We start from the raw sequence: 14,156 nt of genomic DNA on the forward strand, positions 1-14,156 counted from the left end.
CCAAAAAACAACTCAATCAGGTTAGGGGGATCATCATTCTCTGCCCAAGCTCCCACTCTGTGGAACACACTTCCACCCCACATCCGACTCACCAAGGACCTCATGGCGTTCCGCAAATTACTTAAATCATGGCTCTTCCTCTAAAATCGACTCTTAAACTCAAACTGGACAACAGCAATCAATGACCTTAGCCCATAACAGCTTTATCATAAACAAATATCCAGCTTCATAATCCGAGCAAGAAATCAAAAATTAATGACTGTCGATGTAAACTAAAACGGATAAACTGAATAGAATAAGTGAGGTGGACGAAAGTAGTGAAGTGGATAAAAGGAATAAACTCGATTAAAGCAGCAGCAGTGGATGAAATTAAGGAAATGGATGAAATAATCCGAGTGAGAAATCGTAACCTAATCTCCGCTGATGTAAATTAAAACATAGATGGCATGGTATGACATGGAATGAACGGAACAAATGGAATAGATGAGTCAAGTGCATGGGACGGGTGGGGTGCACGGGACGGGTGGGGTGCACGGGACGGGTGGGGTGCACGGGATGGGTGGGGTGCACGAGATGGGTGGGGTGCACGGGACGGGTGGAGTGCACAGGACGGGTGTGGTGCATGGGTCTGCTGGGAGGGGATCAGGGGCTGCAGGCGGCGAGGGTGGGATGCATGGGACGGGTGGAGTGCACGAGACGGATGAATCGCATGGGCGGAATGGAGTGAGTGTGACGAGTGACGTGGTGGAACGGATGAAATGAGTAGAGCGGTATGCAGAGTGTGGAGCGGTATGCAGAGTGTGGAACGGATGCAGTGTGTGAAGCGGACGAAATGGATGAAGTGTGTGGAGCGGATGTAGAGTGGAGCGGATGAAGTGTGTGGAGAGGATGAAGTGTGTGGAGCGGATGTGGAGCTGATGAAGAGTGTGGAGCAGATCTAACGAAATGTGTGGAGTGGATGAAACGGACGGAAAGTGTGGAGCGGCTGGAACGGACGAAAGGCATGGATCGGTTGGAACGAATGAAGTGTGTGGAGCGGATGAAGTACGTGAGGCGGTTGGAACAAATTAAGTGTGTGGAGTGGACGAAGTGTGTTAGGCGGATGGAACGGATGATGGATGAAGAGTTTGGAGCGGATGAAGAATGTGGAGCGGATGAAGATTGCGTGGAGCGGATGAAGAGTGTGTGGATAGGAAAGATAAGTAGGTGGAACGGGTGACGTAGGTGTAACGGGTGACGTAGGTGGAATGGAAGAAGTAGGTGGAACGGAAGAAGTAGGTGGATGAATGGATGACGTATGTGGATGGAACGGATAAGACAGGGTGTATGAAATGGATCAAGGGGGTGGATGGACGATGCATAGAGTACGGATAACGTGGAAATGAGCAGACCGGATGATGAAGGGACAACATGTATAGATCGGATGAAGTGTATTGATTAGAAGGAATACACAGACCTGATCGATCTGTTAGTGTGCTTAGAACTGAGCGAGTACTTACAATGAATGGAAAGCACGGAACAGATAGAGGGCACGAAGTGGACACTTACACAAATGACTCGTGAGCATAAAACGACCGAAGCGCATAAAACAACTGAAGTGCATAGAATGGTTGGAGCGCTTAGAATGAATGGAGCGCATAGAATGGTTGGAGTGCATAAAACTGAGTGCTGGAACCTTTTTTTTTTGGAGTGCATAGAACGTTTTTGGAATGCATGGAACGTTTTTGGAGTGCATGGAACGGTTGGAGCGTGCTCGAACACAAGCATCTAAGGTAAACCACCATATCACATCTCCACGCTAACTCTCTTCTTTACACCACCACTCACTCAACTAGAACACAGCGATAATGACACCATTCGATATAGCTGTTCCCATACCTTCACTTGCCTCATACTTCCCATCATCCTAACTAAACAGAGCTGGTTACACACACTCCAGCCTAGACGTTCTCCTCAGGCCTAACGCAGCCAGTATCGGTCTGGATAACAACCTGCCAGAACAAACACATACTCCTGATCTCCCAACCACCACACCTACCGCTAAGAAGCAGCTATCACAGGAATGCAACACCTGCTGCACACATATCCGGTGCTCATACGCACCTTATGACTCTCTCTTTCTCTACTGACTTGAACTTCGGTTCCCGAGGGCGTTCAACCTACCAGCACCTTGAGATCATACCAATGGTACATAAGGCGCTATATAAATGCAAAAATAACATAAATAACATAAATGCAGTACATTGCCTATCCCATAATGATCCATCTAAGTGCAACACATTGCCCACTCACTGATAATCCGTCCAAGTGCAACACATTGCCCACCCCCAAAATCCATCTAAGTGCAATACATTGCCTACCCCCAATGGGTGAAACCAAGCAAGAGGCCGAATCCATGTGTCATGTACAACAAAAAGCAGTGTTCTTAATCCTCCCCACAACAAACTTCAAGTGTAAATCAAAACCTCCGAAAGGACATTGTGAAAGTGACAGTTTTCCATATGCTCTGATTGTAAATCTGGGGCATCAAAATAAATGAACCACAGATTTTCCTGTGTGCCAGGCCTTATAAAACATAGTTAAAGCAAAATAAAGTAAAGTTACAGTGGAAAAAAAGAACATTAACTTGCTGGTCTATATTTCTTACAGAATCTGTGACGTTGTAGAGCTATCCTTACCAAAAGGCTGCTTCCTTAAGGGGAATTTCAAGTACTTGCTCAATGGCATGATAACCTTTGTACGCTGTCACTTTACTAGCAAATTGTCCCAGGAGGATAGCTCGGCGGCAACGTGCTCGCCTTGGAAACAAGACGACACGAAGCAACACAGGTTCGATCCCCGGGTTCACGCTTAGGAACTTCTGGGCATTAAGCGCGTTATAAATACGCAACTAAGGCATATTCCTGTAACAGTGCCTCGATGCCCCCAGGCTGTGTGAGCGCTTTAAAAATGCAAATATATAAATAAAATCATACTGTTAGGAAATCAATACAATGATATCCCTAATATAGGTTGATGAACCCTCACACAATGTTGAATAAAGGGAATGTGCTTTTCTGTTAGTGCTGCATCCCTTACAGTTTGCTACACCCACACAAAGTAATGAGAAAATGAAATTGAAAGTGAGAGAATAGATATGATATATCATAGTTTATTTATATAGCGCCTATACACAATGTGTTTCAAAGCGCTTCAATGCAAGGGAGGGAACAAGGGAAAATACAATGACATTCTTACAGGCCATGAACAGTAAGGATGTGAAATTAACTATCATACTCGGCCTAACGACATTTCAGATAGTGCAAGAGCTAAGACCTAGATAAGGAAGAGAGGGGGAGAGTGGAAAGGAAATGGAAACAGACAGGCGACTACCGTACTAGGCCTGATGACATTTATGGTAGAGCCGGAGAAAACAAAAGGTGAGGAAGAGGGGTGCAGAAAGCGAGGGTAGGGACAAAACAAGCGACTATCGTACTAAGCCTGACGACATTTAATGCTGGGGCTGGGGGGAAAAAAACAAGTAAGGGGAGGGTGAAGGAAACAGACGAGGTTGCTATCATAATTCTGATAGAGTAAGTGCATAGAAGAAAGTAAGGGGAGGAGAATAGGAAAAGGGAGAAGAGAACCGAGAGTAAGCAGTCAAAAAGAGTGGAGAAGGAAGAGGGGAGGGTGAATGCAATTGCAGAAGTCAGTGGTAACACATAATGTTGCAAGCCTGGATACAAGAAGATAGGAACAGCTTGATTCAGTGCCACCATGAGAAAGGGTGAAGCACCATGAATCAATGAAGTCCATAAAAGTCAAATCCAGCATCGGCCACAAGACAGTGATGGTGAAACCAGAATGTATAAGGACAGACTCCTGTAGAAGTAGGCTGGAGAGGGGAGGGGAGTAGGGTAGAAGAATCAAGCAAAACAGGCAACACCTGTTTGCGAGAAAGGGGGGGGCACAAGGGAACATCACAGGGGGACAAGAGGGGTGGGGATGGCTTGTGGGGACAGAGGGAGTAAACACGTATTGGTGCATGCTTACCTGCTGTCTGAGCAGGGGTTTGGGCCCTGGGTCCGAACAAATCCAAACAGGAATTGCCCTTTTCTTTGTCTGCCCTTTGCTTCGGACTCTCGGGCGAGAGACGCCCTTGATCTAAGAGTTCAGAGCAGGAAAAAGAGGCACGGCTAAGAAGGTGGGTGGTGCTTAGGCCAGGTGACCAAGATCCACTTGCACTTGCTCCCCATCTTCAAGGGAAAAGAGGCTGGAGGGCTCCTTAAGTGGGGAAAAAGAGCAGCAATCGAGAAGGCACCAGGTGGGCAGGGCTTAAGCTAGGTGACCAAGATCCACTTGCACCTGCTCCCCATTTGCAAAGGAAAAGAGGCTGGAGGGCTCCTTAAATAGGGAAAAAGAGCGGCAACCAAGAAGGCACCAGGTGGGCGGGGCTAGCTTATTGGTTAAAATGAGCAGCAACCAGGAAGGCACCAGGTGGGCGGGGCTTAGGCTAGTTGACCAAGATCCACTTGCACCTGCTCCCCATCTGCAAAGGAAAAGAGGCTGTAGGGCTCCTTAAGTAGGGAGGGAAAAAGAGAGGCAACCAGGAAGGCACCAGGAGGGCGGGGCTAGCTAAGTGGGGAAAAAGAACAGCAACCAGGAAGGCACCAGGTTGGCGGGGCTTAGGCCAGGTGACCAAGATCCACTTGCACCTGCTCCCTATCTGCAAAGGAAAAGAGGCTGGAGGGCTCCTTAAGAAGGGAAAAAGAGGGGCAACCAGGTAGGCACTAGGTGGGAGGGGCTTGCTAAGTGGGGAAAAAAGAGCGGCAACCAGGAAGGCACCAGGTGGACGGGGCTTAAGCCAGGTGACCAAGATCCACTTGCACCTGCTCCCCATCTGCCCATGAAGAATAGAAAGATGAAGAATAGAGTGGGCCTTATTACAAATGGAGCAAGCATTCCATAGGCCTATAGCGACAGAAGAGAGGGGAGGAGAGGAGATGGGAGATTAGATCAGGTTGGAATGGTTACGATGACGAGAAGTAGGATTGAAAGAACAGCGAGATGAATAGTAAAAGGGTATTGAAAGAACTTAAAAAGGGAAGACCTATAAAGCAACATGTCAAGAGACAGAGGATTCAATAGAAACAGTCATCAGTAGAGTACAACACAGATAAAAACTGCAATGGAGAAAGAGCAGTTCAGTGCATGTGCATTCAGGCACTCCATTCATAAGAATGGATCCACAATAAGGATCTCCTGCTCAGAAGAAAATCTTGAAACCCTGGAGCTACTTCTAGCTCCTGCTCTGAGTTCCAATATTAACCCCTGCATTCTACTCTTTGGTGTCAGTGCTCCCTGGGAATGTTTTTCTACTGTCATTGCTGATGGTACTCTAGGCCACACCATGATTGTTTTCCTTTTTATTCCTTGCCTCACCAACTTCAATGACACACCTGGTATCTGAAGCATTATACTATCTCATGGGTCAAGAGCTATTTTACTTCTTGCCGTTTCTTCTGAAAAATGTGCTGAAAATGCACCATTTCAATCCATTATTTAAAGTAAACTCTTGGTGCATGAGCCCCCAAACCTTGCGATGAGATGTTAGTTGCGCTTCTCGTTTGCTTGCGTATTTATGTTTAGGGGGGATTTTTGCCCTCTAAGTGAAAATCAAACGTTGGCCTAGGTGTGCTTTCACACAGTGACGGCATCAGTGATGTGTTTTTCTATGAGCTCTTGGACCTCGGTCTGTACACGTCCTCGCAAAATTCCTTTAGTGATAGAATGTGTTTTTGTATTTGACACATTTCTAACATGTTTCATGCAGGTGACCGACTTGGATTTGACTCTGCTCACCACTGATGACACATTGCCGGAGAATGCTATCCACGGCACCTACTTACGCCACTGGCCATCTATTAAAAGCCGCGGTCTCTCCAGAATGTCCCGAATACATATCCACATGACCACCCACCTGCCCACCGAAGAAGAGGTGGTTAGCGGTCAGTACTGTTCTTACCTTAGCTCAGTAACCTCTTGCCATCAGAAGTTGCCACACGTGTACAAAGGCTATAGTCACCCCCCTCTTTCTAAGTGCCTACATCATAACAGCCTGGATTTCTATTGGCAACTGCCCAAGCTAGCCGAAGCCAACATTTAATGTGATAGTGACCGAATGCTCCTATGTTACTAACTCTTGCAAACTCATATTTGGTCTCCTTGTTCTTGATTCCTGCTTCAGGCATTCGCAAAGACTGTGAAGTGGCCGTGTTCATAGATCTCCCGAAAGCTTTGTCTGGTGAGTTGTGTGTGTGGGAGACTAGTTTGTATATAAGCCTGTTTACATTCCTTTGGATAAGCTTTGTATTAAAGGTAATGTGTCCGTCAGTATAGCACTGTGGCTACACTTTGTGTGAATGGCATTGCTTCTTTAAGGTGTCATGGATACATTTTGTTTGATAGGTGGTGTTGTCTGTTAATTCAGTATGTTAGATATACTTTTAAGAAAGGTGCTGTGTTTGTTTGAAGAATAGGTTTAATACAGTTTCATTAAGGCTGTTCTCCCTGTAATGCACATTAATGGAAGGTTCCTTGTTTGTAGAGTGAATTGGATACACTTTGTGATACACTGTGTCTGTGTTTGAAAGTGCTTCAGCATGGTCTCTGAAAGCTGCAGTGTCTCTCTAGTATTCGTTAGCTACACTTAGATTAAAAGTGCTGTGGGTGCTCTTTTGTCTGAAAGGAGCTTTGGGTAGACTTTGCATGAAAGAAGTTGTTTGTAAAGGAGTTTCTATCTAATTGTTTGGGCTTGAACAGCCTAGTCGTTAGCTCACCATTGGCTAGGGTGCCAATTCAAAAGGAAAAATCAGAGGCTGCTGCCAGTAGTGCAGCCTGTTCACACCATCACAATCAGACACGAGGACTGGGTCTCTGAATAGGCAGTTGTGGAAGGAGTTGGAAAGGCAGGCGTTTGGGCTAGCCCTCTGTTTTGTGCTAAGCCCATATAATCACTCCCACACACAAACTGGACACTGAAATATTGTTCACATAGGGAATAAAGACACTACAACTTGGCTTAGGTTTAAAGAAGCCTGGTACTATCTATCCCCTTATTAATTTAGAGGGTCAACATTTGAAAGGCCACTTAAGAAGAGCACACCTCTTTTCATCTGCCACTAACATGGTGGCCTCCTTCAAGGGTGTACCTATAGACTTTTACACTGGGGTCAGTCCTTTGTTCATGAATGAGTTCCAAGGCTTGCCTATGGATTCTTGTTTATTTCCCTGGCTAAAGGTTGCTGTGCCAGTGGTCCCAAGGTTGACTGGTATCAATAACCAGGCCAAGACGAAAATGGCTGTAAAACTAAGTTCTTTATTCTTGGCAATATAACACAAGGTGGCCAAAACAACAACCAGGCGCTTATACTGTAAATCATGAAAACTAAATGAGTCGTCTTCTGACATGGGACAACACATAACTGGAGGTTCAGAGGTTTCCGCAGCCTGCTTTCCACTTCTCTCTCTTTAGTCAAGGCTTGGGGTAAGCATTCCCCTCAACCATCTTCACTTTAAGAAGAGGAATGATAACAGGATGTTTCCTCTTGCCTGTTCTCACAGGGCTAGATTTTAGGAGAGCCTTGGTCACCTTGCCTTAATGCCCTGACTCTTATCCTCCTAACCAGATATCTGCAACTGCTCTTTTGTCTTTGTCCGCCTACACCCCCCACCACAAATTTGTTCCTCCTGCCACTATGCGCCTACTCCAGATCAGGGACTCGCCCTGAAACTCCTGCTTTATGTCAAGCGCACCATCTCGAACCTTACTAATTTCACTGGGTAAGGTCTCTCTTTTATCCTCCTGATTTTTCAGCGATTTCCTCTTCCTTGCATCCACCTACTACCACCACCACCACCTGACATTTGTGTATCACCTGCTCAATGTGTTTCTCTCCTGCTTTGCCTTAATCAACTCCTTATGAGATTTGCCTCTGTCCCCCTCGCGACGTTCATTACCACCTCCTCTTGAGGTTACCTCCTTCCTCCTGATTTGCCTCTACCACCACCTCTTGATGCCCAGGCCATACCTCCAGATATACAATATGAGTCATTTATAATGCACCTGTACACAAGTGTTTCTAGATGACACTCCATATCTTCTGGACTTTCTTTCCTCTACTCCAAACTCCTTCTATCTCCAGCTTCTTCCAAACTCCTTTCTCACTTTCCAACCTCATTTGTCGTTCTCCAACTTTGTTACGGTGTCAGTGCGGTCCATATAGGAGCATGTATAATGTTTCCGAAGTTGCCGTTTACCGCGATGTGGATTGTGTGGCATTTTTTAATCTGCTTCATATGCCGAAGTGGGGTCTCGATAACCGTATAAAGGAAAAATGAAGCATATGCTAGAAGTTCCTTTTAGGCCACAGTACTTGGCTTTCTTAAAGGGGGAGTGCCAGCCTTTCTTCTAGCTCCCTGAACTGTTGAATGGTCACTGATTGAGAACAGGGTAAACATTATTTCACCACTTTCTCTTTAGGACCTGCGTGCAAGAACTGAATTTCTTAAAGGGGCCGTACCATTTGCTCAATAATGAGTTCCAAAAGGGTTGAAATTGTCATATGTGTTGCTGGGTCATTTGTTGGAGGGTTGTGTGGCAAGTGTCCCGGTTTGGATAAGGGCACCCCATTAAGATTTGTGGACGGAGGCTGCAACAGACTGTATGGTACCTAATGACTGGGACTGAGTGAAAGTGACCAGGGGATCCTCTCCGTACCACCTCGGCCATCTTTTGGCCTTTGGTGGCACCCAACCCCCATGGTCACCACACTGGATATCCACAGAGTTAGTATGGGTCCCCCATAGTATGTCACTAAAAATAAGCTCCCAAGGCTCTGGAGAAGTTGATACCTCAACAGGTGCTGCCACAGCCGCATGGCTCCTTGAGTCCCCTGTCTGAGCGACATCCCTACCAACTTCCCAGACAGTGCTAAACCACTCTCTACTAGATAGTAACATTTCTAGACAATTTTTATGGCACAGTTCATAATCTGCTTTGAGAACTTCACTATCTTTCTGCACCCTGCCAAAAAAGGATGTGTGTGAAGACTGGGCACGGTACTGTGCCTTACATCTAATTATACCCTTTTTGGCTCGCCATTCACACTTGATACAAAACTCCAAACCATAGCACCCATTTTGTAGGGATGATAGTTGCCCCAAGTGAGACTGTTGTGTTGCTGGACTACTAATTGTGGTATTCCCTCTGGTGTTTTGGCCAGGGAGCAAACATAACGCTTTTAGCGAGCTGAACACAACCTTCTTTCGTCATTGCTTTTCACAGCCCTGCAGCTGTGGCTGCATACACTACTCCACGTTCCAATATGTGTGCTCCATAATTAACTACGTCTAAACCATTTATCCCCAGCATACTTTTCAGACCACTGCTGATCTGATGAACTGTCAACACAGTCCTTTCTTCATAAACCAGTAGGCATCCTGCACAGAGAGGGCCCTCTTCATGTAGTTCCTGTTGCCCACTATGGATACTCGAGCTCCTTCCCACTCTGGTCTTTCTTTGAAGCAGGTATCTTAAAACCCATTTGTGTTCCTTTAGCAGTAATGCTCCCATCCACGGTCTTCTCCCCTGGGGATTACTCGGTCACTCTCTATTGTCTGTAAGGGTGTCGCAGAAGAATTCAGACACAAAGGTGGCATGATTTTGATTATAGACTTTTGTTTTTAAGTCAAAAAACATTGTTACTATCCCTAATTTCGAAGGGGGGCTTCTATGCCTCAAAACCAATACTAAAAGGGTCTGTCAGAATGTCGGTCGAAGTAAATCCCACCACCTGTGTCGAAACCTACTTCGATCCCTTACACTACAACTAAAAAGGTAAATTAACAGAAAGTTCCTTCTTTAAGGAGAATGGTTCCTTTCTCCTGCTTCTTGGATGGTGTTCAACAAAAATGTTCCTTCAAAACCCAAAATACCAGGGGGGGTGACTCCCTTCCCCTGGCTTGCAGGTTTCGAACAGTGTTTACACAATTGTATCTCCAGGAGAATGGCTACCTTCTCCTGGTGTGGCTCTGTACAGTTTCCAATAAAACCAGGGGGAATTACTCTCTTCCATGGTATGGCTCAGTACAATTCACAACAAGGCCAGGGGGAATGACTCCCTTCCCCTAGCGTCTCCAGCTCAACTCTCGGTTCAGGACCAAGAGAATGCCTTCCTTCTCTTCGTCTACTTTGGCACAGTTCAGCACAAGGCATGACTCCCTTCCCCTGGCGTTTCTATAAAAGCTTTCGATGTGGTACCAGGAGAATTACTCCCTTCTCCTGGTATTGCTTGATACAGTTCTTTCTCACTGCTTTCAGCTTGATACACACTTTGCCTTTGTGATTTGTTTCCAACAATGTCCCAAATCCTATTCGGATCCCAGATCTTTGTAATAAAGTAGGTTTCCTTGAGAGTTTCACTCCTTCACGTTGACGTCCCAGACCCTTCTTTTGTAACTAGTGGAGTTATCTTCACCAATATATTGAGGAAGATTTCTGCTATGCTTTGGTTTACTTCTGTTGGGGTCCCAGACCCTTCTTGTATGCCCAATGTTTTTTTTTAGCCCATTATTATGGTGGACAGGGTACCAGACCATTCCCTGGTGGCCAGTGGGCTTCTCTTCCCCACTGGTATGAGGAGCAGGAGGTTAGATGCACTCTCGACCTAGTTTTTCACTGGTATGCCTGGTATGGGTTTCCCAGTTCCACCCTATACCTGCTTTTGGGCTTTGGTATATCACCAGGGCTTCCAGGGATGGCGCTCCGTCTTCTTGGCTGATTCGACTTTTTCAGCTACTGGACCGCCCACTCTTCTTGCCTTTGGCATCGTGTACGGTCTGCTTCTGTGGAACCCTCGGAGGACCCGGCTCTACAACCAGATTTTGTATTTCCTGTTCCGACCGCTCTCCGTGTTTGTTGCTTATCCCAGCAGGCGCTGCAGCTGAGCTCCGCACTGGGGTTGATGACTTTTCTAGTCCATAGTCTGTTTTTATACAATGTAACCTGTTCTTGAGGGGAGTGGGGGGCTGTCAAAGTCCCTTGTTACTTTTGACAGGTTGATCTCTATGCCTCCTCAGGGCCACCTCGTCTTAGTACCTGTATTGGGAGCAATCTTTGTTTTTTCTGTGTTCTTCCTCGTCTTGGTGTTTTCGAGGCCATTTGTTTCTTTTGCATCACAATAGTATATGGTTCTGCTTCCAACAAGAAGGTTGGGCATGGAAGGATGGGCTAGAGAATGTGGAGATGTTTAATTATTCTCTGGGCTAATCCCAAGATGGCCATTCTTGTCCCCAAGGAGGGAGTTCCTCCCCATGAGGTCATTCCGCTTTACACCACCCCTAGGGGGACTACTGGGTAATGGCCTCACCTCCCTAGCCTCATGAGAAGGGACTCCTCCTTGGGGAGAAGTGACAACACCTTGTGAATCGTCATATGTCACACCAAAAATAGCAACAAAATGGTGCTTCTGGACATCATTTCAATTGCCCCCTTGAACACAAATTGTGATTGATCTTCCATCTCTGTTTTTCGTGCTTCTTCTCGCCAAACTAACCCCTCTCCCATTATAATGCTTTTCTCCTGGAATTCACGTGGAAGTGTCCCAGCCCCTGCCTTTAAAACAAATATCACGGTCACTAGATAGACCTGGATATCTCATCCCTTATGCCCATAAAATGAATTTAAATGTCTCATGCTCTAGGAAGTGTTGTATTCCTTAATAGTCTATATTATACCATTGTCTCAAATCCTTGATAATATACTTTTGTCTACCCCTTGTGGCTTTTGAAGGAACATTCACTGCTAAAACATTTGGTTGAGGAGCCAACCCTTGCCAACAGCATGTGGTAACATTGTCCTTCACTCTACTGCTTGTACGACCCATCTTTGGAACTTTACTCCCTGACAACGAAAAGAAGCATCACCAATTTTCATCTTGCACCCGTTATCAAATCTTGCTGAGAAGTTTACATTTTAATTTCACTGGAGTAAAACCAATGCCCATAACAATTGCAGTATATGCAGTCATCATGTAGTCTGATTATTTTAAGCCTGATAAATGGATCAGCTTTCAGACTAAAAGGTTATTTTTTGTCTGCTGGTTGTTCCCCAGCCTCACAATATTGTTACTGTCACCAGGATGCTGAGGAGAGTCAGAATATTAATCATCATCATCAAATACTTTTATTTCGGCATCGCCCTAAAATGTGTGTACAAAGCAACAATCCCAATAAATACATACGTACATAAATACATGGTAAAAGCTAAATAAACCACAATAAAAACTCCATCAAAAACACATCATCTGTTTTGGGTCATTGTACCACAACAAATAGTTGTACTCCATGGATCCAGTGGCCCATTGACATTGATGTACCAACACTCATACCTTCTGGTTGGTTTTGAGAAACTTGCTTCTAAGCAGCCAAGCACGATAAATGTAAGTCACAAATGCAAAAATCACCAAGTTATCGGCTGTGTTCCCGGACAATAGCAATGCTTCATGTAGTTGTTTAATATTACATTTCAACAAGACAGGTTTTAGTAGTTTGTTTCTAAGTCCCAGATAGTATGGGCATATAAGTGACAGTGTTTTCCCTACTAAGAGCACAGACATTACAGCGTTCTGAATCAACTACCTGCCATTTAAAAAGTAGAGTGTTTAGTGGCAACATTCCCAACCTGTTTATTGCTTACAGGGATCTCATCATAGGCATGGTGATGCTATCCAGGTAGACTTCCTTACTTGGAATTAATTTACATCGAGTGCGTTGATGTCTGAGGTAGCTGTCAATATTGGATTGTGATTTTAGCTGATATTTCTGATTAATCTGAGCTTTTGTCTGCAAATGTATGGATTCAGGGTTGGACCATAAGTGCAACATGCCCAGTGAGCTCAGTTCTTTCCTCAAATGCTAACACCACTGAATGCTACTACCACCTGGTTGCAACAGGATTCATTGCATCTCTATATTTGAACAATTCAGGGGTTGCCCAAAGGCCTATTCTGTGTAGGGTGGGTCTGCTGGCCAATACGTCAGCCACCAACGGTTGCGTAAGTTCCATGTGCAGGGGTGCTCTTTGGTGCCCATAGTAGTTTTTTTAGAAAAGCATTTTCGGTGATTTGCAGTTGTGTGCAATTAACATAGCCACAAATGTTGGCACCATAAATTGATACTCCCCTTGCTTGCACACTGTACAATTCAAGCGAGGGAGATAATCCACCGCTGCCAAACGAGCTAGCTAGTATAAGAAGGGCGTTAGTTGTTCTGTCCAGTGTAGTCACTGCCTTTTCTACCTGCGCGGACCATGTTCCTTTGGCAGCAAATCTGATGCCCAGGTGGTCAAAAGTGTCTGCTCAATGAGAAGACCCCTATCTTCACATTCAGCTTGGGACGCTTCTTGCTGTTAGCAGGAGCAAATACCATGGCTTTTGTCTTTGGGATGTTAATTGTAAGGCCACTGTCAATGCTGCCTTTATGAAAAATATCTATCTGCCTTTTTAGGCCTGCCAGAGTTTTAGATATCAGAATGGCATTGTCTGCAAAAAGTAAGGGAGGCATGAGATTGTGTCTCACTCTTAGTGCATCCGTTTCTACCTTGGATAGTCCAATGATCAACTTGTTGGCATATATGGAAAATAATGTGGGCGCGAGTACACAACCCTGGCATACCCCAAGATTAATTTTAATTGGGCGAGTGGTGTTTCCTACTAAATTCCACCTTACTGTCCCTGTGTTACCCGTATACAGGCTCATGATGGAACACAAGAGTCCTGCAGGTATACCATGGTCTGCTGGGTCCCTCCAAAGTTTGATTTGTGGGACACCATCAAATGCAGCCTTGATTTCAATAAAGATGGTATAAAGGTTCAGATTCCCCAAGGCTACATATTTTTGATGAATTGGAAAAAACCTGATGGCTTGGGCTATTGTACTCAAGCCTGGTTGAAAACCCGCTTCAAGGTAGCTAATTGCAGATGACTCATTTGCCCATGATGCCAGATGTAACAAAAGTGTTGTACTGGAGAGACCCCCGGCCGATCCATAGGGTCGGGGTTTGCTCTGCAGTACTTTAAGACGAGATAGCTGCACCTTGAGATGGACGGTGATGCAGG

At 45.4% G+C, this 14,156-nt stretch overlaps 1 protein-coding gene across 2 annotated transcripts in view; it reads left to right on the plus strand.

The window, feature by feature from the left end:
* TRPT1 (tRNA phosphotransferase 1) overlaps positions 1-14,156 on the plus strand; it is a 281,545-nt gene that overhangs the window by 96,438 nt on the left and 170,951 nt on the right. For both annotated transcript variants that reach the window (XM_069645097.1, XM_069645098.1), the window contains exons 5-6: positions 5,813-5,987; positions 6,227-6,283. In XM_069645097.1, coding sequence (XP_069501198.1) covers positions 5,813-5,987; positions 6,227-6,283 — 232 coding nt within the window. The remainder of the gene's footprint in view (positions 1-5,812; positions 5,988-6,226; positions 6,284-14,156) is intronic.

Source organism: Ambystoma mexicanum, chromosome 2p, assembly GCF_040938575.1.
Source record: "Ambystoma mexicanum isolate Mex_15411 chromosome 2p, UKY_AmexF1_1, whole genome shotgun sequence".
In the NCBI taxonomy this organism is placed as follows: Eukaryota; Metazoa; Chordata; class Amphibia; order Caudata; family Ambystomatidae; genus Ambystoma; species Ambystoma mexicanum.